Raw genomic sequence first — 23,710 nt, 5'->3', positions numbered from 1 at the left:
ATGGGCTCACTAGTCTTCATTGATGATGTAACTCCTGATGGTAGCAGCAGAATAAATTCTGAAGTTTACTAAACCATTTTGTCTTGCAATTTACAGAAAAATGTATCCAAACTAATTAAGACAATGACCCAAAACACACTGCCAACAAGAAAAATGACTTAATTAGTGGGAACAAGTGGAAGGTCTAAGACTGGACAAGTCCATTCCTGAACCTTAACCCAATAAATAGAAAATGCATTTAGCCGTCTGAAAAGGAGACTGAATGGCAAAACCTCCAGAAATAAAAGAAGAACTGAAAGAGACTGCAGAAAAGCATTTCAAATGAAGAATGCAATAGGCTGGTGAAGTCAATGGGTCACAGACTTGATGCAGTTATTGCAAGTAAAGGTTATGGGCTTTAAGGCTAAGTGCTCTGTCCTGAGTTGTTCAACACCTGTAGATGTAAATTCCATGAAGTAAAAACTGGAATTCAGATTTTTTTCCTAATTATCTTTTAATCTGAAACCTAAATGTCTTCAGTATACAACAGAAACAACGTGCCCCGTCGTGCTGCGTTGGGTTGGGGGCGCGGGCCGTGTTGGGGTGGGGGGCGCTCCTGGCTCTTGGGTATGCTCTCCGGCCGGTGGCCCCTGCGGGGCCCGGGGGGGGGGGGGGGGGGGGGGGGTTCCCTTGGCGCTGCCGTGGCCTGGGGGGCCCTGAGGTGTTGTGCTTGCTCTGTCCTGGCCGGGGTCGACGGCTCCCCTCTTTGTTGGAGGTTTTCATGCATGCCAGATCCACCACACCAGCATCTATGAATCGGTGGAGGCTGATGTCTGTGGATCTCACTCTGCTTCATCTATCCTTCCTTCCTTTCCTCAGTCTCTCCTTTGGTCTCTTGAGGTCTCCCTAATTTGTTGGAATTTAGAAGTTTCTGGGATTGGTGAAAGACTCCGGTTGGTAACCCGGTGGGTAGTAGGTAATGTCTGGTCGGTGCTGGATTTCCTTCCTCGGGTCTCCTGACAACCTCATGACTCTAGCTGGATTCTGAATTATTCGGTTTAGGTGAACGGCATGGGATTTTTAATAGGTTTTAGGTGAACTAATGAGTACACACTCACGCACGCACACATGCACACACGCACATGCACATACTCACCCACATACACAATAAAAAATAAATAAAAAAGAGCAATGATGATGACTTGTCAAATCGATAAAATTACCGAATGAGAAAAAAAAAAAAGTATATTCAGATTCGAGAACATATGCTCCCATCCAGGCATCATCACTTTCAGAGAAGATCTTGCATTTCTCAACACAATAATGCCAGACCACATGCAGCACCAATTACAACATCAGGGCTGCGTAGGAAAAGGATCCGGGTATTGAAATGGCCAGCCTGCAGTCCACTTCTTTCACTTATAGAGCACATTTTGCGCATCATTAAGGGGAAGGTGCAACAAAGAAAGCCCAAGACAGTTGAACAGTTTAAGACGCGTGTTAGACAAGAATGGGACAGCATTCCTATTTCTAAACTTGTCTCCTCGATCCCCAGATTTTTGCAGACTGTTGTAAGAAGAAGAGGGGATGTCTCACAGTGGTGAAAATGGCCTTGTCCCAACTTTTTTGAGATTTGTTGACACCATGGATTTTAAAATCAACATAGTTTTCCCTTACAATTATACATTTTCTCAGTTTAAACTTTTGACCTGTTCTCTATTTTCTATTCTGAATAAAATATTAAAATTTGGCACTTCCACATAATTCATGCATTCAGTTTTAATTCACAATTGGTATAGTGTCCCAACTTTTTGGGAATTGGGTTTGTACATAAACACGTAAAAATAAATAAATAAATTGCGTTCTCTCGCAAAAAACTTTGCGTTATCTCACATTGATTGGAACACTTAATTATTTTTGCTCGCGAGGAGAACGGACAGAGATGTGCACAGATTACAATCTTCCACCCGCTCTGAGGCACACTCCGCCGAGTTCTCTCTTTTTAATAGGATGTTCCCTACTTACAAAGATGTTGTTGCTCTAAAGGGAAGGGGGAACACACAGCAGCAACCATCACGGATATGAGTCAGCGTTTCAGTTTTGACTTTTGAGAGGTGCACAATAAATATTCTCAAAATTATATTGTCTTTTTTTAACTAATTTCTTTTAAATCAATTCATCTTTGCTACAACCTACAGTGAGGAAAATAAGTATTTCACCCCCTGGTGATTTTGTGAGTTTGACCCTTTACAAAGAAAGGAACGGTCTATAATTTTCATGGTAGGTTCATCTTAACAGTGAGAGACAGAATATTAAAAAAAATCCCAGGAAATCACATTATATTAATTTTAAACATTTATTTGTCTTTTATTGAGGAAAATAAGTATTTCACCCCCTACCAACCAGCAAGAATTCTGGCTCCCACAGACCCAGGGACAAGATTGTAGACCTGCACAAGGCTGGAATGGGCTACAAGACCATTAGCAAGCAGCTGGGTGAAAAGGAGTCAACTGTTGGTGCGATAGTTAGAAAATGGAAGACACACCAATTGACCATCAATCTCCCTCGGTCTGGTGCTCCACGCAAGATCTCACCTCGTGGAGTGAACCGGATCATGAAAAAGGTGAGGAAACAACCCAGAACTACACGGCAGGAGCTTGTTGATGATATCAAGGCAGCTGGGACCACAGTCACCAAGATGACCATTGGTAACACACTACGCCGTAATGGATTGAAATCCTGTAGTGCCCGCAAGGTCCCCCTGCTCAAGAAGGCACATGTACAGGCCCGTCTGAAGTTTGCCAATGAGCACCTGGATGATTCAGAGGAGGCTTGGGAGAAAGTGCTGTGGTCAGATGAGACTAAAATCGAGCTCTTTGGCATCAACTCGACTCGCCGTGTTTGGAGGGCGAAAAAAGCTGACTTTGACCCCAAGAACACCATCCCCACCGTCAAGCATGGTGGTGGAAACATTATGTTTTGGGGCTGTTTCTCTGCTAAGGGTACAGGACGACTTCACCGGATCGAGGGGAGGATGAATGGGGCCATGTACCGGGAAATCTTGGGTGAGAACCTCCTTCCCTCAGCCAGGATATTGAAAATGGGTCGTGGATGGGTGTTTCAGCATGACAATGACCCAAAACAGACAGCAAAGGCAACAAAGGAGTGGCTCAAGAAGAAGCACATTAAGGTTATGGAGTGGCCTAGTCAGTCTCCAGACCTTAATCCTATAGAGAACTTGTGGAGGGAGCTGAAGCTTCGAGTTGCCAAGCAACAGCCTCGAAATCTTCAGGATTTGGAGAGGATCTGCAAAGAGGAGTGGGCCACAATCCCTCCTGGGATCTGCGCAAACTTGGTGACCAACTACAAGAAACGTCTGACCGCTGTGCTTGCCAACAAGGGTTTCTCCACCAAGTACTGAGTCATGTTTTGCTAGGGGGTGAAATACTTGTTTTCCTCAATAAAAGACAAATAAATGTTTAAAATTAATATAATGTGATTTCCTGGGATTTTTTTTAATATTCTGTCTCTCACTGTTAAGATGAACCTACCATGAAAATTATAGACCGTTCCTTTCTTTGTAAAGGGTCAAACTCACAAAATCACCAGGGGGTGAAATACTTATTTTCCTCACTGTATTTTTTTTGTCATTCTCCATATAAATAGAACTCTCACAATGTTGTTGTAAATTTAGCAAGACATCATATTGAATAAATACAAATTATTATTATATTATGAAATATTTTGTCACTAAAAACTATTTAAAAAAGGAGAATAAATTAGTATAATTAAAATTATAAAATGAAAGATTTTCCTGACAAAATATCCTGAATGTTCCTGACAGGCTCTGGGAATTTTACTCTGGGGTGACAGGAGGTTCACACATTTTGGAGACCACAGCTGTGGGTACCAGATATGACTGGCCTGCAAGATCGTATCGGGTCCTTTGGCGGCCTGTGCGCCTGCCGATGATGTGTTCAGCTTTTTTGTTTGTTTTTGTTTTTTTAAACCGTGCTCATTTGTCGCCATATAAAGTACTAAGAATTACAAATAAAGAAAAGTCTTAGTCTTAATACAGTAATTTTACATTATTTGTCCCATCTCAGTAAATTAATTTGACTATGTGAATTCAGCTTTAAATTTATATTAATTTATTTTACTTTTATTAACTTATTTTCACTGTACTGTTATTCTGTCTTCATTATGTTATTATGTATTGTGTCTTCTTGTGTCATCCTACTTTTATATTCTTAGGTTTGTTATATGTATTCTAACGAACTAAGTGTGTTGTATGTGTTTTGGACTTCCCATTTCTGTTTAGCACTCTTATGTCTGACTGTTATTGTTATGAATGTTTTTGAAATTTGTATCCTGCATGTGTCTGTCCTGTATCCTTGATTTTTGAGGGAACAAAAATTCATTGAATCGTTGATCAGCTTTCAGTATTAGGTAAAACGACAGTGAGAAATTAAATGAATAAGAAAGTAAAATAAGAATACTGTACTAAAATAGCAATTGAAAACTAATACTGGGTGTTCCTTTGCATTTTGGCCTTTTGAGGGCAGTGTGGTGTCGTGCCTTCATCGTATACACACTTACAATGAGAACAGAAGAAAGTTGCGATTGAATTCTATTAAAACCAGTGGCGTCTCTGGCATGAAAAGTTGAGTGGGGCACAAAAGTGGGCACTTTACATCCACAAGCAGCAAAGCCTACACAATAAATTCTAATTCAATTCCAGATCACAATCCGGTGGAAAAGCGCTATATAAATGAAGTAGCCTACAATTTATTCATATTCGAATGCTTCAAAATAGGGTTTTGCAATTAACTCTTTCACTGCCATTGACGTTTAAAGACGTCAAGTAAAAACCTACGGAGCACTGCCAATGACGTCATCCAATGATTTTTTTTTTTTTTTTTTGAAACGGGTAGAGGGAACCCTTCCGCATGTCTGGTGAAAGTTTCCAGCCGGTCTGTTGTGCCTAATGACTATTTTTGGCCCCTAGAGGGCAGCGATGACTCTCTTTTGACAAGATCGGGTGGGCGTCAGTAGTATAAAAGGCCAGGCGGGGCTAGAGCGTCGAGGAGTAGATGAGAATTGAGGAGAGACGAAAAATGGCGACCGACGGTAAAGAAGCAGCTCACGCTTGATCGATTTTTTGAAAAAGGAGAAGCATCAACCAGTGCTAAAGTGCACCTTTATGACGATGATGATGATGGTGACAAGGAGGTTGACGCCGAAGCTGCAGCGTTGACACGGCGGCAGCTTCGTTCACGTCCTAAGGCCTCAGAGGCTAGCGGTGCTAGCGCCGGAAAACGTCGTGCACGTCCGAGCACTTCTCCGCACGAGGACGTTCAATCGGACGACGACGAAGAGTCCGATGGATATTCTTCGGAGGAGTGGGTACAGTCTGACCACGGAGAAAGTGATTCGGACAGTATTTCATCCGCAGAAGACGTCGAAGGTAAGCACAAACTTGCTATGAGATACTTTTCCAGCACGCTGCTAGCACCTCGTGTAACGTGAATGTGCAATTCATAGATCATGGATCGTGCTCACAGCGACGTCCCACTGCAAAGACGACAAAGAGAGGTATAAAAAAAAAGTGTTTTCAATACACCGCAACAACAAAAGAAAACGCTCTTTCGATATTATTGTAATTGTATATATTTCTTTCAGCTGCAGCTCAGAGTGACGCTCCTCAGAGTGAGCAGAATAAAGGTCCATCAACCAGTGGATCCAAGAAAAAACGTAAATATATATATTTATATATATATATATATATATATATATATATATATTGCATCACTGATCTAAAATTAATATTATATGATATTGAAATGTATATTTGCAGATCCCAAAAAATCTGGCTGGCATGAAGCAGGCTGGCAGCCAAACGCATTCCCCTTTACTGCGGAGCCAGGACCGAGAGGTGCCGCAGCAGAGCTGAATTCAACCCGGCCAGTTGACTTCCTGCAGCTCTTCATCACAGACGAACTTCTGCAGCACATTGCTGATTAGACAAACTTATTTGCACGTCAGTCAATGCAAAAACGGGCTGAAAGTCTGCCACACTGCAGGAGTCGTGCTTGGAAGCCAGTGTCTGTGTCTGAGCTCAAAACGTTTTTTGCATTCCAATTCCTTACTGGGTATATAAACAAGCCCAGTATCGAAATGTATTGGACTCAGGACGAAATAGAGACGACACCATTCTTCAGTCGCGCGTTGCCTCGAAACCGCTTCCAGCTCATCTGGAGTTTCCTGCACTTCAACGACGAGACACACAGTTCAGACGACAAACTATTTAAAATTCGTCCTGTGTTCAATCACGTTGTAAGCAAGTTCAAGGAACTATTTCAACCGGGCAGGAATATCTGTATTGATGAGGGAATGATGAGTTTTCAGGGACGTCTTTCTTCCAAGGTGTACAACCCCCAAAAGCCGGTCAAATATGGGATCAAATCGTACATTTTCTGTGACTCCCAAACCGGCTATTGTTTCAATATGCAACCCTATGTTGGCATTAGTTGTTCTCTCCCTGATACAGTGTTCAACTTACTGGATTGTCTGCCAGGAAATGGGTACACACTTCATGGACAATTTTTATAACTCTATTGCTTTGTGTGAACGTCTCCTGGCAGCGCGTACCAATGTTTGTGGAACGCTGAGGAAGAACAGGGGTGAACCCAGTGAGATAACGTGCCTAACCAACACTGGCCTTGGGGTGGGGGGGAAACTGGTAAGGCACAACACAAATGTTTTGATTGTGGCATGGCAGGACAAACGTCTGTTGAGGATGGTGACAACGTTTCATAAAGATGAAATGCGGACAGTGGAGGTGTGGCGGAAGGCACAAAAAAAAAGAAGTGCCTTTCCAAAAACCAATTTGTGTTGTGGACTACAATTCCAAGATGAATGGAGTGGACAAGATGGATCAAAACATCTCGTACCACCCATTCACACGGAAAACGTTGAAGTGGCACAAAAAGTTTGTTGCCTATCTTTTCCAAATATGCATGTTCAATGCTTACATATTGTACAAAAAAAAAAAAATGGGACGAGTCAACCTTTTTTGGAGTTCATCCAGCAGGTGGTGAGAGGGTGGCTGTTGCCACAAGACCAGGAGGAAGTTGGGATGGAAGAGCATGAGGAAGCCAGACAAAATACTAGGTCACCGTATTTTGATCCTGAAAGCCGACTTGATGGTAACATGGCCAAACACACGCTGGAACACATGCCTGCTACTTCCCGGAAAAAAAAGCCAGCAAGAAGGTGTCGGGTCTGCATGCGAAGGGGCATTCGCAGTGAGACAAAGCTGTGGTGCAAATCTTGCAGTATCCCCTTGCACGCAGGCGAGTGTTACACTGTTTACCACACAAAAGTAAAATTGATGTACAGTAGTTCAAACATCCACACAATTGTAAATAATCATACATGCACAGTTGTACACCTTTGTAAATAGTTTGTCAAATTGTTACTGTTTTCTATGTAAATAAACTGTTCTTTTGCTATAAAAAAAAGACTTTTTCATTGTTGGTGGTACTGTTTTATAGAAGTAAAGCACTATTTAGGTGTTTGTGGCATCATTCATGGACAAAAAGAAGTGTAGAATTCACTAGAGTGCATGAAATAACATCGTTTCACAAAAAGCCGTTTTTCTCCGCTTTTTGTTTCAAAACAGAGAATTTCGGTGAAAGTAACCATTTTCTATTGTTGATTACTGAAGAACGGAATAAGCTAGAAACAAACTTTTTTTTCTGATGAAAGATGAGAGTCCAATCTTTCATTTGGTAGTATGTGTGTTTCCATAGTCCAAACAACATTTTCTGTGGACCTTGAAAGATCACTCAAAATGCTTAAATCGGCTGGCAGTGGGGTTACTCGTTTCTGAAAACGTCTGGCAGTGAAAGAGTTAATCGAGATCCAATTACAATTTCAATTATTACACTCCACAACTACAAAATTGGTATAATCGTAAACAAAAATAAAAGATTAACTCATTTTGAGTTGTCTAAATTTATATATTTGCACCTTTTTTATTTTAAAATTACTAATTTAATAAATCCTGTTTGCTCCTAAATGAATTTACAAAATTGTAGTGTTTCAAATAATTGTGTCTTAATATTTTTAAATGTTTAAACATTTTCTTGTTTTGTATAAAAAAAATATTTGTTTGAATAATTGTGATTTCAATTATTACCAAAATAATTTGGATTATTATTTTTTCCATAATCAAGCAGCCCTAGTTCAAAATAAAAATGCTACTCACCAGTGATGTTCATTCAGCTCAGTTTCTAGTTTAACTTTATTTCCAATTGGACAGATTTAATTTGCTGCTTCACATTCAGCACATTAATTTGTTTTGCTGAAATTACTGAAAAGTGTACTGTCTCCAAGCTATGCTGCTTTAACGGTCCCATAGTATGAAAATGCACTTTACTGGTGGTTTCTATCAATAATAAGCATCCCCGGCCTGTCTACAATCCAACCAGGTATGAAAAAAGTTAATCTGTGACTTCTTTAGCTTTCTCCTCCTTTCTAAAACTTGGGCTTCAAATAGGCAGATTAAACTTCCATTACTTAGTGACATCAAAAAGACACGTAAGTGCACTCGACCCAGCCCCCTCGGGCTAGTGGCACCACCTTTGGTAAAGGTTTGTCACACCCACTGAAATTCGAGAAGCTGGCTGCTCCTTTTCTTTTTCCTCCCTCTGCTCGCAAATGCTCCGTGTAGAGGGGAAACAATGATAAAGGAAAAAAAAGTGGATGCTCCCTTTTCCCAAGTCTTTGAGAAGTGTTAGATATTATTAACATTTAAATTCTTTATTTCATATATTAACCATTGTTATACATTATTAACATTTTAATTCTTTATATTAACCATGTCGAAATGTTTTGTAGATGTGAGGTAGTGTTGAACTCAGTATAATTTGACTTTAAGCTGGAACATATTGTTTGGTCTAAAAAATTTCTTCTCAGTGTTCTGTGCAAAAACACATTTAGTCCTTGAGAACAGAATCTGCTTCGAACACACACACACCCCTGACTCTGTTTGCGCCATCGCTCACGGAAAAGTACCCAGAGAGTATGTTTTGTCTACAAATGAAAGAGAGGCGGTCTGTTTAACTTTAAGAAGCCATCTTCCCCGCGGAAGAGACACATTCGGCACTCTGAAATTCCACTTGTTACGTGATGTTTGGAGTCTGTCACGATGTCCAGAGATCTCTGTTTTTTATTAAATCATTTTTGCAAAGGTGTTTTTTCTTACATTTAATCTGTCTTCATATTTTTGGAACACGCAAAGAGGACAAATAATTTTATTCCTCTTCAGAAGACATTGGATTAATTTTATTTTTGAAGGATGTGTACCGACATAATTTCTCAAAGGGCCGTTTTTTGCTAGTGAAAGCCTGTTCAGAGCTGGATTTGCAACACGTTTAAACATAATGGATCGGTCCCAACAGTGTGACATGACTACAAATGGGAAAGATGTAAGTTTAACATTTTTGATTTAGCCTTCCTATCCTTTCTAATAAGAGATGTGGACCTTCTACCATATTATTTTTGTGTATTTTTAGTGCCTAAAGCGGGAGCTACATTTGTCGTGTGGAGGTTGTTGGGTTACAAGAGGTCAGATATAATAAAGCAGACGGTGGTTGGATAATATGAAGCGGTTGAAGCAGGTGCGAATTGTTTTGTCACAATACCAAAATTTTGACTTCGATACTATACCTGCATAAAATACCTTGGTACCGGTACTGAAACGGTACCTTGACAAAACTCAAAATTAAAAACATCAGCAAAAGCAGCAAAATTAAAACTGACAAAATAACTTATAAATTCAAAATATTGGGATGCATGAATTTTGAAGTACTGTATTTGACTGCATTTGATGTCATCCGTTAAAACCGTTAAATATTGGCAATACAGTGGCACTCCAATGACTCAATGTACCGTTGCTTGAGTGTGTGTGCATGTCTGCTCTTCTCCATTTCGCTCCCAATTAGTCGAATGCGTAATCAAAGACTACAAACTGGGAAAAAAATAATTCACACTCCACTTATTTTTAAGGGAAGTGTCAAAAATGGGTCACAACCTGTGTCTGTCAGTCGTCTGAGCTTTTTCTATGCATAACTGCGATTTCCTACTGTGTGCCTGTTCATTGAACGCACCTTGAGTCCACTGCAGGAATGATTGCTGCTTTTTCTTCTGCTTCTCCGCGAAAAACATTTGCTCTTGTTACAAAACGTTTCTAAAACTAAAAATTGAAAACCACACGTGTTCTTCATGTGTTTATTGAAAACATGCGTAGGCAATGCCAATGCTGTCGCGTGGCTTCCATTCTGCTTGCGCGCTCCCGTGGAGCCTTAATTAGCGCGTCATACTTCTCAACAAGGAGTGGAGGGCCAGCGAGTGCTACACTTAATAATCTTAATTAGCGCTTCATGCTTCTCAACGAGGAGTGCACGTCCACGGCCATGTGTGTATGTGTACCGGCCTTTAAAACAGAGTTGTTTTTTTTTTTTTAAGTACCGGTACTAAGAAAAAATGATACCAAGCCGTTTTTTTACGCCAAAACATCAAGGTACGGTACTGGTACCGGTATCCCGTGCAACACTAATTTGCTGTGACTGGCAACTTGCCACCTAGTTGACATGACTTAGTGATGCTAACCGGCCGCTAAGTGGTCTCGACGAGACGGCTTGCACGTTGCGACCGCGCAGTGGCCTAAATGTGCACATTTGTGTTATTCATAACCGCTTGTAAATGTCTACAAGCATTCACGGCAAATCAGAGACATTCACGGCAAAATAACGTTCGCAGGAGATTTGCCGGTTACAACAAAATAACCATTGCCTAAACAATCACAATCTAACGCTGCAACATAGTCTCTGTAGTATCGTAATGCTACTTTTTCTTATGGTAAAATGTTATGCCACTTTTCCACATATTAACTCTTTGACTGCCAAAAACGTTTAATAACGTTTAGTAAAATCCAAATGAGGACTGCCAAAGACGTTAAAAGACGTTCACTATGTTTTTTTTTGGAAAAGGGTGGAGGAAAGCCTTGGCCAGCTGTGCTGAAAGTATCAAGCAAATCTAGTTAGTATAATGACTATTTTTGGGCACTAGATGGCAGCGATGACTCTCTTTGGACAAGATTGGGTAGGCGTCAGTAGAAGACGTGAGGCGGAGCTAGAGTGTTGAGGGGAGAATGGCTGAGGAAGCGAAAATGGCGACCGGTTGCAAGCAGCTCACGCTTGAGCATTTTTTTCAAAGACGAAAAGCATCGACCGATGCTAAAGAGCACATTGATGACGACGATGATGATGATGGTGACTCCGAGGTTGACGCCGAAGTTGGAAGCGTTGACGCGGCGGCTATGATCACATCGTAAAGCCTCACCAGCTAGCGATGCTAACGCCGGAAAACGCGGTGCACAACCGAGCACTTCTGCACAGGCGGACGTTCAATCGGATGACGAAGAGTACCCCGAGTCCAATGCATATTTATCGGAGGAGTGGGTACAGTCTGATCACAGAGAAGACATTGGTTCTGGACTACAATGCCACCATGAATGGAGTGGATAAGATGGATCAGAACATCTACCACCCGGTATAGGAACTGAAGGACATGAGGAAGCCAGACGTAACACCACCGTAACGTCACCGTATCATGATCCTGAGAGTAGTTGATGGCAACATGGCCAAACACACACTGCAGTATATACTTGCTATTCCCCGGAAAAAAAGGCAGGCAAGAAAGTGTAGCGTCTGCACGCGAAGGGGCAATCGCAGTGAAACTAATCTGTTGTGCAAATCCTGCTGCGTCTCCTTGCACGCAGGGGAGTGTTACACAAAAAGAAAAACTGTAGTTGAAACATCCACACAATTGTAAATATTACCACAGTTTCACACATTTGTAAATAGTTTGCCAAATTGTTTTGTCAAATTGTTACACTGTTGAATGTAAATAAACGTATTTTGCTATCAAAAAACACTTTTTCATTGTTGGTGGTAGTGTTTTACAGAAGTAAAGCACTGTTTAAGTGTTTGTGGCATCATTCATGGGGGAAAAAGGTGTCAAATTCACTAGAGTACATGAAATAATATCGTTTCACAAAAAGCTTGATATCTCCGTATTTTGGTCCAAAACAGAGCATTTGGGTGAAACTAACCATTTTCTATTGTTGATTACTGAAAAACGGAATAAGGTAGAAACAAACTTTTTTTCTGATGAAAGATGAGAGTTCAATCTTTCATTTGGTAGTATGTGTGTTTCCATAGTCCAAACACAAAATTTTCTGTGGACCTTGAAAGATCAGTCAAAATGCTTTAATCAGCTGGCACCCACAGCATCCCTTTTCTGAAAACGCTTGGCAGTCAAAGAGTTAAAATAGTTCTCAAATGTGTAAAATACATGTCTGTGTTTTTCTTTTCTTCTGCTCTTATGGGCAGTCGTTTCCATTCACAACATTAGCATATTGCTACCATGACCGAAATCACTGTCCCTTTCAGAGAGAAGGGTATGGCCTAGGCGTGGCCTGGTGCAGCTATTTACATAAAAACGACACACCCCTAAAACAGGCTGTTTTGAACGGAGCGTTTTTTTGGCTGATCGAGGGACAGCAAAAATATTAGATCCAAAGTCAATTTTGCCGAATGCATGTCTTTTACACATTTGAGAACTATTTTAGTACATTGAAAAGTTGAATAATATGAGACCTTTAAAGGTGGCCACTCTTGCAAAATCTCACCTCCACTTAAGCCACAAGCTTCAATCATAACTGCTGCAGTGTTTTGCCTCCTTCATTCAGCGCTGCATCTCTCTCTTGAGCGATGACGTCATCAACAAATCTACTTCATTTCTACTGTTGGTTTGCTCCCGATAAAAAACAATCTAATTTACTGCTGTATAGCTGCCGTCCGCCAAAACTGAGCATGTGTTGATTGGGTCTTGACGTCACATTACATCAGTGCTGTATTTTAATTGGATGATGGGCCCAGTTAATGTGGCCCCATGGCTGTCTATTGAGAGCAGCTTTGGACATGCGCACTATGATTTGAGTGACTCATCCACTTAAACAGATGCTGATGGGCCGGCCCTATCAGTCCTGTTTAGAAAGTTTTCACATTTCATGTTGCGGACCCTGACAATTTAACGACTGCCAGCTATTGTCTTTTTTGTTTGTTTTGTTTTTATTTTTGAGAGAACTCAGTATTGTTAATTCGGTAATCTTACCGATTCGACATGTCATCGACATTGCTCTCTGTCTTTATTTTCTTCTCTTTTTCTTTTTTTTTTGTATGTGCGTGAGTATATACGTATGCGGGTGTGTGTGTGCATATGTGCGTGTGTGTGAGTGTGTGCTCATTCATTCACCTAAAACCTATTAAAAATCCCATAGCGTTCAACTAAACCAAATACTCCAGAATCCCGCTAGAGTCGTGAAGTTGTCAGGAGACCCGAGGAAGAATAAAAAAAAAAGAAAAGTGAAATCCAGCACCGACCAAACATCACCTACTACCCACCGGGTTACCAACCAGAATCTTTCACCAAGCCCAGAAACATCTAAATAACAACAACTGCCTGCTATTTTCAATTCAACTGAGTTAAAAATGGCATCAAAAGCAACGAAAAAGAAGTGTGATACACCAGCTCAGTTTCCAGCCGTATCCGAGGACAACATGGCGGCCCTCATGAAGCTACTCGAGGAGCACAAAACAGCGCTTTCTGCGGAGTTCAAATCGGCCATAGCGCCGTTGGAGGCTAAACTGGGTATTGTTCAAACCACAATTACAGACCACAGACACCGTATCTCATCACTCAAGGTGAATGCTAACAAACTCAATGATAGAATGGAGATACTGAAAGCCAAGTGCGCGGCTATGGAAGCTAGCTATGACAAGCTAAAGGCTGAAACCATCGACCTTTGAGTCGCGTAGCTGCCGCAACAACATACGACTACAGTAGTTGGCCTCCCTGAATCGATTGAAGGCACGCAGTGTTTTTCGCTGAACTGTTGAAAGAGATTATCGGTGACAAGATTCTCCTCAAGGCTCCGGAGCTCGACCATGCCCACCGAACACTGGTAGCTAAGCCAGGCCCGGGATCCAGACCCAGAGCGGTAATAGCTTGCGTTCACCACTTTCAAACAAAGATGGCAATCATACTGGAAGCCTGAAAAAGGAGAGGAAAGCTGTTTTACAAAGGATCGCCTGTTGCTGTTGAAGGATATTATAACATTTTAATACCTATTTTCATATATCGATTATTGTTACTGATCATGAACATTTAATTCTTCATTTTAAGTTTGTCAAAGTGTCTTGTGTCCTGAGCAGGGCACATGATGTTGACCTCGTATGTTCTGGGTTAAAGCTGGGACCATATTATTTAGTCTAGAAAAGTTCCTTCTCATCACTTTGTACGAAAACATATTTTCGCCCTTGATTTTGCTATACACTGATTGGTCCAGAATTTCTTGTTTTATTTTGTACACGTACATTGTGGTCTTGAACAGAACTTGTTTTGCTTTTCCATTAGTCACGGTCATTGGTGCTTTTGGGTCAAATGATAAAGTGAGATTTTGTTATGAAGAAGAATATGAAAAGTGCCTTGAAAATATACATATTTTGGCCAGAGACGAAGACAGCTGCAACTGCACTAAGAGTTCTATTGTTTGACATGTCCTTCAACTGTATAACACATTTGCTCATTCATGAAGGGAGAGATATTCTGCTTGGAGACTGAATTGTAATAAAAGGCTGGCCCTTCGAGAGGAGGGTGTGCATTGTTGATCAGAACTTGTCGGAGTTTGATTCAATGGTGCAACAGGAGATCTCCTTTAAGAATTATCCTGCGCAGGAAACTCTGTTCATTTCTCATCTCACCAGTTGGTTTATTGGACACGCAAAAAGTTATGGATTAACTACACCCCTCAGTTGGTGATTTTAATATACCTTCTTCAGTTGGTGACCTCCGACGGCAAGGCGTTTGACGGTTGTTGCGTTCGCGGACGGTTTGAATTCCTGGCGCCATATTAATTGAGGTAAGTGGAGATCTTATCCACGTTTGAGGAATTCTTTCTGTCTAGGAGCGCTCCGGCCGCCATGCGTTCTTGTAAGATAACTAAATCAAGGGTGAGATTTGTGTGAGCAGAGGTAGAAGTTTAAGTTGTTTGGTTGTATGGAGTCAATAATTGTGGAATTTCCTACGGTATTTGAAGTATACATATTTGTGGTGCACATTGAATTGAATAGCGATCGCTCGTAAGTCAGTCTGGGAAACATTTTGTCTTTACAATTTGGTTTTTACAGACGATAGATACGTAGATAATTGATTTGAAGTCTGCGTATATGAGGTTAAGATATAAGTAAGTTGTTGAAGTTGAGAGTAAATCAGCTGGGGAAACATTATTGTTGTAACCAAGCGGTAGATGTATGGGCATTGGTTTTACGTCCATACATATTTAAGTTGAGAGAAGTCGGCTCAAAAAGCATCTTTGTCTTGATCCCTGCCTGATGCGCGGGAGAGACAAACACTTTGTTTTTATGAGTAATAGATTCTTGGGTAATTAGATAACGAAGATCCTTGAATAAGTGTTGCCGATTAAAGCTGCGGGAGGATCGACTGCTTCATTTTCTAGGGACAAAAGACTCAACTTATGGAAGTCAGATTGACATAAAACGGATTTAGTACGCCGTTTTAAGATTAATCGATAGGTCTATGAATAATTGGATATTGACATTCTTAGACAAGATATAAGAGATAAGATGTATTGACTCAACTCGTGTAAGTCGGGCTGACTAAAGCATATTTGATACGACGCTTTAGATCAAGCCAATAGGTCTATTGAATATTCGTGATTAAAATTCAAAGACAAAGAAACTGTTGAAGCTGGGGTAGCGCAGTTGACATCCGGATATTTATGTGTTGATATGTCGTACAAAACGACATGTCTTGTCTGTCCGTTGTGTGTATGCCGTCTGATCGGTGAAGAAACTCTAACGTTACGGTAAAATCTTAAAGGGACCGCGACGAGAACAGTTGATTAATTCTGTTATAAGTGAGACGTCACTTCATTTAAATATTAATACAACTGAACTATGATAATTTACAATATAATATAATATAATACAAATCAATAAGCTATAAAATACCTGAGTTAATAATTAAGACGAAACATGGACACTCTATTTGAACTCAAAACACAGTGGTTTGACCCGAATGGGATTCCGTTGAGTTTAGATGGGATGACGCTGGATAAACAAATTGGGAACGCATGCGCTGTGGCTATAGGGATTTTACCTACAAAGGCTAAACGAGAAACAAAAAAAGAACTTTGCGACTGGATGCAAGACGGCTGTAGAAAAGGTTATTTTCCGTCATTACAATCTGCAGTGTGTCTAATCTCTTTGATGAAGAACGTTGAACTTGCATGTGTGAAAAAACGTCACGAACTAGATGAGCTGGTGCAACACACATCTGTAATTTCTTCGAGTGGAAGAAAAGCCAGAAATGATCGAAAGCTTGTTGACAAAATAATGAATAATGCTAGAATACTAGCTTTAGGTATTTTTGTGAAGTTATAACCATTTATATAACTAAATAATGATATAAGACTAAATGATTTGACCTGATATGACTTCCGCTAGTCGGAATTAAAGCTTCCGGATTAATCATACCGTTTAAATAATGACTTAAAATGTAATTAATATTGAACGACGGGACTTGATTATATTGTGAAAAAGGTTAGTTTATTCTAATAAGATATGGCATTTGTTCGATGGTTTTAATGACGGCAATTTAACTTTGAATGTGCGTACACGGCGACCGCCCGTTAATAATGTTATGAGTGTATGTAATTTTATATAGAGGAGAGTCCCGGACGTATCTTTAAGAAAAGTGTATTGAAAAAATGATGAATACTGAAATGTTGCTTTGCAAATAAAATAACTGTATAATACAAATTTATGTAATAAAACAAATTAAGCCGTTTAATAAGCGCTAAACGGGATAAATTAATTAGACGGTAAAATTACTAATAAAACTTCTAACGCTAAAACCCGCAATTGTCTGCGTTAAATAATTGAACGACATTATATAAATTGTTGCCGTAACTGATTTTATAAGCCCCTTACATAAATTTCTTAAGCACTAATGTTGAATACTTAAACTGGCTTCAAGAGTGCAAATACGTCATATTTAAAAATTATGTTTGCTATAAAACGAACGAATATTAATACACAAATAACATAGAGAGGTATAGTTTTAAGATATTATAAAATTTAGATGCATGTCTTATGCTTGTAGAGCATGGGTGGCTTTGACTGATTGTAGTTGCTATGACTCATTCCCTTTCTCGGGTTAAAAAATGCCAACAGCCATCAATCTTTGTAATGAGGTCAAATAAAATGTTTTTATAAAAGGTAATGTTAATTGTGTGATTGTTTTAGATTAAATAGTTTAGTCTCTACTCTTATTTTAATAATAATAATAATAATAACTAAAAACAAATAACTTGGATGGCAATTAATGTGGAATAATTCTTATATAGATGATTGTTTTTTCCCTTATGATTTTGTTTGTGCGCGAGAACATTGTTTAATAAATTTTAAATATCTTTTCAGAATCAGGAGACACACCCATTAAGGACAATTGGGGTCGCACCAAAGTGCCATGTTCCGGTCCTGGGGATGAAGTAATGTGTTAATTATAATTTAAAAGGAGTTTTTTATTTATTTTTTTCTCCGACGTTTATAAATAGAAAGTAATTTTAATCTCTCCTGAATATATTTAACCTTTGAATTCGACATTTGAAGTCTCATTACAAACAGACTGGGGAAGCTATCTGGAAGAAACACATTTTTGACATAATTTGAGGTGCTATGTAATTAAAAATCATTCCTGCTTTGACGTTTGACCAAAGGCTGACTTTACGGGCTGCGGCCTCCATTGAGAAAACATTAATTGAAAACTACACACTTATTAATTAACTATATTTGTAAATTGTTAGAGTATATCTGTCCTATTTTATCCTAAGTATTATTTATGAAGGTATGCAAAACATATTAAATTAAATATTGTAAACCATAACAAATATTGACATATAATTAGCAATTATTTAAAATTGTAAACTTTCATTGTTTTAATTATTATTTTTTATTATTTTTATTTTTATTTAATTTTTTTAATAAAGGAAGTTTTTGGTTTTAATATTTACTGACATGTTATAACCTAAATACTGTTGGGGCAGATTTTAATGTTTTCAGTCGAGTGAGGATTATTGGTCAAGGGTCATTATTTCGGAACAAAGTCAACTGGCGGGACACAGACCTCTTTAAAAACCCCCACCCACAAAGAAACTGCAACTGCCACCACCATCAGAGGGGCGTGATGCAGCCATCATCACAAAACATCCTGCCAATACCTGATGGAGAGGGGAGGTTCCTGGCGCCACCTGTTGCAACAATGACTGTGCCATCATATACAAATGTGATAAAAGAAAAACTGCTCCACTGCCCAATGCACACAATGCTCCGCACGAACTGTCCTATGAAAAACTGCTCCATATGCTCTGCACAAGCGTCCTTAAAGCATTCCTGCGTCCAGAACTGTCCACTACGATGGTGACTCAACCCCACAAACAATGCTTTCCTTGAATTAGTGATACCGGGCCATATGATGTGATACTGACTGTTTACACTGCACTCTATTTTTGACAGATATAAGGTGATAACATCTACAGTAAAACATTTCGTAAATATAATGAACTGATTGACAACACTATATACACACAGATTTATTACATTTTAAAAACGTTTGATGTCTATTTTGATTTGATCTGATTTGTTTATCTCTGTCTATTTTGAAACAGTCAGCTTTTTGGACAAACATCAAAAAGGGGGACTAGCAAGCTTAATGGTAACATTAAAACTAAGGGCAACTTTATGTATTAATAATAATTGATGAATTGGCTGAAAACTGAGATTCTTTGTAAAATTCATTGGCATAAGCTACAATATTTTTATAGTACAAAAGATAATACAGGTAAATTTCGTCTGGTTTCAGAAATTGAAACAGCTAATATGAATACAGATAAGATACAATTTATTTCAATCTTAATTATTATATTTTACTTTTTTAAGTTTGGTCTTCTAGTGTTTTCCCGAATTCTCTTTTGAAATTTAAATAGTTGCTTGGGACGCATTGTCGAATTTGCTGGTTAAATGTAAAATTTTCCCCTCTTTCTAAACAAAAAGCAAGCAAAATTTATTTACTGCAAAACTTTATATATTAGTCTGAAAGAGTCTCTAAAGCGATTTTTTTTTTTTCAGATGGGGGAATTATTGGTTGGTCTGGGTATATCGTCGCGAAGGACACAAACAGTCCATGTTAAATAAATAAATTTAAAATTAAAAGTTAGTCTTAATGCGATAATTATAGATAGTCCGTGAGAATGAATTTTACAGGAGGACAATTGGGGATTTCCTTGACCATGGAGAAGGAGTAAGTTTTGGCAGAGACGGCGAAAATAAGGTGAATATGTTCCATTTCTATTTCTATTTTTCCCCTGGGGCCCTGGGGTTAGATGTTATTTTTTGATTTTATTTGTTGACGAAAGTTGCATTTATTTAATGGCTGGAAGCACATCCATGCTATATCTATAACAATAAATATTATAAAACATTCCAATAATTATTACATTCTGTAAACAAAATTGGCCTCGTCAGATTTGAACTGGCTAAAGATTTACATTTTTTGCATTTATGAATGTGCTCAGGTCATTAAAGTCAGCCAAAGGCTGGATCCTAATTGAATGTCACAACAAACAGAATTTTTTCCCACAGGAGAGGCCTACAGAACTTTACTAACATTTACTAACCCCTAACTAATAACACTACCAAAATGCTCTTTCAAAAAGAAGGGATGTGAATAAATGTTTATTAGTGACTAAATGAAAATATTTTGCACCCAGATAAGGTGATGAAAAGGTCAATCTAGTCCAGTCCACGGGGCACCTGGTTCCACATCTTGCCTATTAGACCAGCCGGAGGTCCGCCTTCTACTCAACCCCCACCTTCAGGAGCCAGCCACCACCGGGAATCAACAGAGAGACCAGCCAGCTGCTCCAGTGACCAGACGTGCCAGCCGAGAGGCCATTCAACTGCTTCCAGTGTCAGCTAACGAGCTGAGGAATTACTACATGAAGATTGAGTTTCGCTGAGGACGTCTTTCGAATGGAAACAGGAGGAATGTGTCCCTTTTTCCAGGGCATTCCACAAAGAATGAGTCACAACTTGGGAAGATAAAATCCCGGTGACCGATTTTTGCACCCCTGGCAGTTGGAGAGAGGCAGAAGGACCCTCTTCACAAAAAGGCTCTGTTCAACCTTCTGCTGATGCTGCTCAAGGAACCTGAGTGCACCATCCACACAAGAAAATAAAGAAAGTGACGACTGTTTAAAAAAAAAAAAAAAGAAAAAATCACAAGATGGCTACTTCGAAGAGACAATGCGTCTTCAATTGCGTCTGCATCACGACACTCTTTCTTATACTGACTGTTATGCCAATTTTGTGTTTTTGGGATCCCCTAACCACATCTGTAAACGCAACCACAAAAATTCGGGCTAAGCGAGACATGAACTCTCCACACATTCCCTGGGTTATATCCAAAACGTATGATGACTCAGTCACGGTGACAGTTGCCCCAAACACGAACACCTCTGTCAAAATTCCCATTACGTCATTAAAGGGATTTAGAGGATGGGAAGAGACAAGGGGAGGAATATGGGTGAAATATTGGTGGTATTTGACAGGAAATGTTGCGCAACTAGATTGGGGTACTTTTATAACCACCCAAAGTGGACAATATTGGCCACCGGGAAAAAGCAAGGAGGCTGTTTTCTTTTCTAAAAGGACAACACTGCGTAAAATGGGAGGTCAACTAGAATTAACCTTTTCCATTCCCGACGGGAATATACGACCAGCTAATGTAACTCTGTACAACACCTCCTGTTTTGGATTACTGTTATGGGCATGGTCCCACGGCGTTGACCCACGTTTTCCTATTCTAATCTGTGTAAATAAGACTATGAGTAAGCTAGACCAACCAAAAATGACTAAATACTCAATGGAGAATGGGGTAAAAGCTGTAAGTGTACCGATTGATGGTGTAATTGAATGGTTTAGGGTTACTACAGGAGTGTCCAAAAGCAGCAACAATTGGCTATTGCTAGCACACGAGGCAGCACACGCCTCTGGTAAGGAGTGTGTAGTATGTGTGGGACCACGACCTTTATTGAGAGTAATCCCGGCTAAAATCGAGGAACAATGTATAATGGAAATTATGAATAAAACTGCCCCAAATGCCAAATGCTCTCAATGGGATAAGATATATTCACTAGTGAATTTGCAGACAACTAAACCAATATTTTCAAAGGAAATTGCAGATGGTAATTTTTCATGTATTAAAATGACAGGTACCGGAGAACAATTGGGAGAACTAGATCACATTTCACACTGCACTACAATAATAAATGTGGGTCAAAAATTCAAGCCGCAATCAAGGGCTGACATTTGGTGGTGGTGTGGGCATAATCAGATATTTGACAAGTTGCCTTGGGATGGCAAAGGATATTGTGCTCTCATCACCCTTCTTCTGCCAGTACAACTTTTTCCCACCTCGGTTGATAACCTTTTACAAATGATTGACACTTGGGAACCACAATCTTCTCCTCCTTTCCATAGAATTAAACGATCTTCTTGGCAACAGGAAAATGTCCCCACCTACATTGATGCAATTGGAGTGCCGAGAGGTGTGCCAAATGAATACAAATTGACTAATCAAATAACTTCAGGATTTGAATCCCTAATTTGTTGGTGGTGTACCATTAACAAAAATGTAGACAGAATTAATTATGTGCATTACAATGTACAAAGACTAGGAAATTGGACTCAATCTGGATTTGAAGCTGTACATGGCCAATTGGCTGCCACATCTTTGATGGCTTTTCAGAACCGAATTGCACTTGATATGCTATTGGCAGAAAAAGGGGGAGTTTGCTCAATGTTCGCAGATCAATGTTGTACCTTCATTCCTAATAATACCGCACCGGATGGTACTTTAACTATTGCAATTAAGGGACTCCGGACACTTAATAGAAAGATGAATGAACACTCTGGTATAGACACTTCACTATGGGATAATTGGATGACTGTATTTGGCCGCTACAAAACCTTAATTTCCACAATTTTGATATCAATTGCTGTATTTACGGCTCTAATAACAATATGCGGATGTTGTTGTATACCCTGTATTCGTTCCCTTTGCGAGAAAATTATTTCTGCCGCAATTGAAAAACAGGACGTACGAAATAAGTCTTCTTACATGATGATGGAGTCTGTTACTTCCTCAGCCCGGCCTGCTGCAACATCCGATGTAGATCCCGCTGGAATCTTTGTGTAAAATGTTTAAATATTTAGTTATTGGGCTTAGTGTTTACGTAAGCCCAAAAGGGGGACTGAAGGATATTATAACATTTTAATACCTATTTTCATATATCGATTATTGTTACTGATCATGAACATTTAATTCTTCATTTTAAGTTTGTCAAAGTGTCTTGTGTCCTGAGCAGGGCACATGATGTTGACCTCGTATGTTCTGGGTTAAAGCTGGGACCATATTATTTAGTCTAGAAAAGTTCCTTCTCATCACTTTGTACGAAAACATATTTTCGCCCTTGATTTTGCTATACACTGATTGGTCCAGAATTTCTTGTTTTATTTTGTACACGTACATTGTGGTCTTGAACAGAACTTGTTTTGCTTTTCCATTAGTCACGGTCATTGGTGCTTTTGGGTCAAATGATAAAGTGAGATTTTGTTATGAAGAAGAATATGAAAAGTGCCTTGAAAATATACATATTTTGGCCAGAGACGAAGACAGCTGCAACTGCACTAAGAGTTCTATTGTTTGACATGTCCTTCAACTGTATAACACATTTGCTCATTCATGAAGGGAGAGATATTCTGCTTGGAGACTGAATTGTAATAAAAGGCTGGCCCTTCGAGAGGAGGGTGTGCATTGTTGATCAGAACTTGTCGGAGTTTGATTCAATGGTGCAACAGGAGATCTCCTTTAAGAATTATCCTGCGCAGGAAACTCTGTTCATTTCTCATCTCACCAGTTGGTTTATTGGACACGCAAAAAGTTATGGATTAACTACACCCCTCAGTTGGTGATTTTAATATACCTTCTTCACTGTCTACAAAGACTACTGCCCTGAGGTCAGCGAACAACGCTTAGCTTACCGGGACGTGTTGTCGAGGCTGTACTAAGGAGGCTACAAACCAGCGCTCCTGTATCCAACGAGGCTACCTGCTGTATACAAGACTGAGACTGGTCTCCTTCTCACTCACCGTGTGATGTACATTGGGTATACAGTATATCAGTATTGTGATATTTTGGTTTTACATGTGAGATTATTACTGTTTTGTTTGCGTGTATGTGTGTGTGTGGGGGGGTTGCGCGCGCGCGTATGTGGGTGTGTTTGCGTGTGTGTGTGTGTTTTTCATAAACCTTTTGCACTGGAGTTATTTAACGTTTATGCTCAAAGAACACTCACTCAGGCATTAATACATGTATGGGATGGTAAGTAGGTAGGAAGTGTTTGGTATAGAAAAAGTTAGGAATAGCTTGCAACTTGCTGTTGCAGTTGCTATGTATA

The 23,710-nt window shown here is 39.5% G+C and overlaps 2 protein-coding genes and 1 long non-coding RNA gene across 3 annotated transcripts in view; 2 read left to right on the top strand and 1 right to left on the bottom strand.

Moving 5' to 3' along the window:
- The first annotated feature begins 3,894 nt into the window (after positions 1–3,894).
- Positions 3,895–7,592, top strand: LOC144044153 (uncharacterized). Its single transcript, XM_077558427.1, has 5 exons — positions 3,895–3,913; positions 5,078–5,446; positions 5,524–5,574; positions 5,662–5,733; positions 5,837–7,592. Exons 1-5 carry the CDS (start codon positions 3,895–3,897, stop codon positions 6,001–6,003), a joined length of 678 nt encoding a protein of 225 aa, XP_077414553.1. The 3' UTR covers positions 6,004–7,592.
- The window catches only part of gabrg1 (gamma-aminobutyric acid type A receptor subunit gamma1), a 75,564-nt gene continuing 57,102 nt past the window's right edge, over positions 5,249–23,710 (bottom strand). Inside the window, exon 11 of the mRNA XM_077560093.1 lies at positions 5,249–5,553. The gene's annotated coding sequence lies outside the window, so the exon portion shown is untranslated. The remainder of the gene's footprint in view (positions 5,554–23,710) is intronic.
- Positions 13,523–23,080, top strand: LOC144046790 (uncharacterized). The gene is made up of 2 exons (XR_013292959.1): positions 13,523–19,521; positions 19,961–23,080. It is a non-coding gene; the product is annotated as an uncharacterized LOC144046790 (long non-coding RNA).

Source organism: Vanacampus margaritifer, chromosome 1, assembly GCF_051991255.1.
Source record: "Vanacampus margaritifer isolate UIUO_Vmar chromosome 1, RoL_Vmar_1.0, whole genome shotgun sequence".
Lineage (NCBI taxonomy): Eukaryota > Metazoa > Chordata > Actinopteri > Syngnathiformes > Syngnathidae > Vanacampus > Vanacampus margaritifer.
This window is presented reverse-complemented; position numbering and strand designations above follow the sequence as displayed.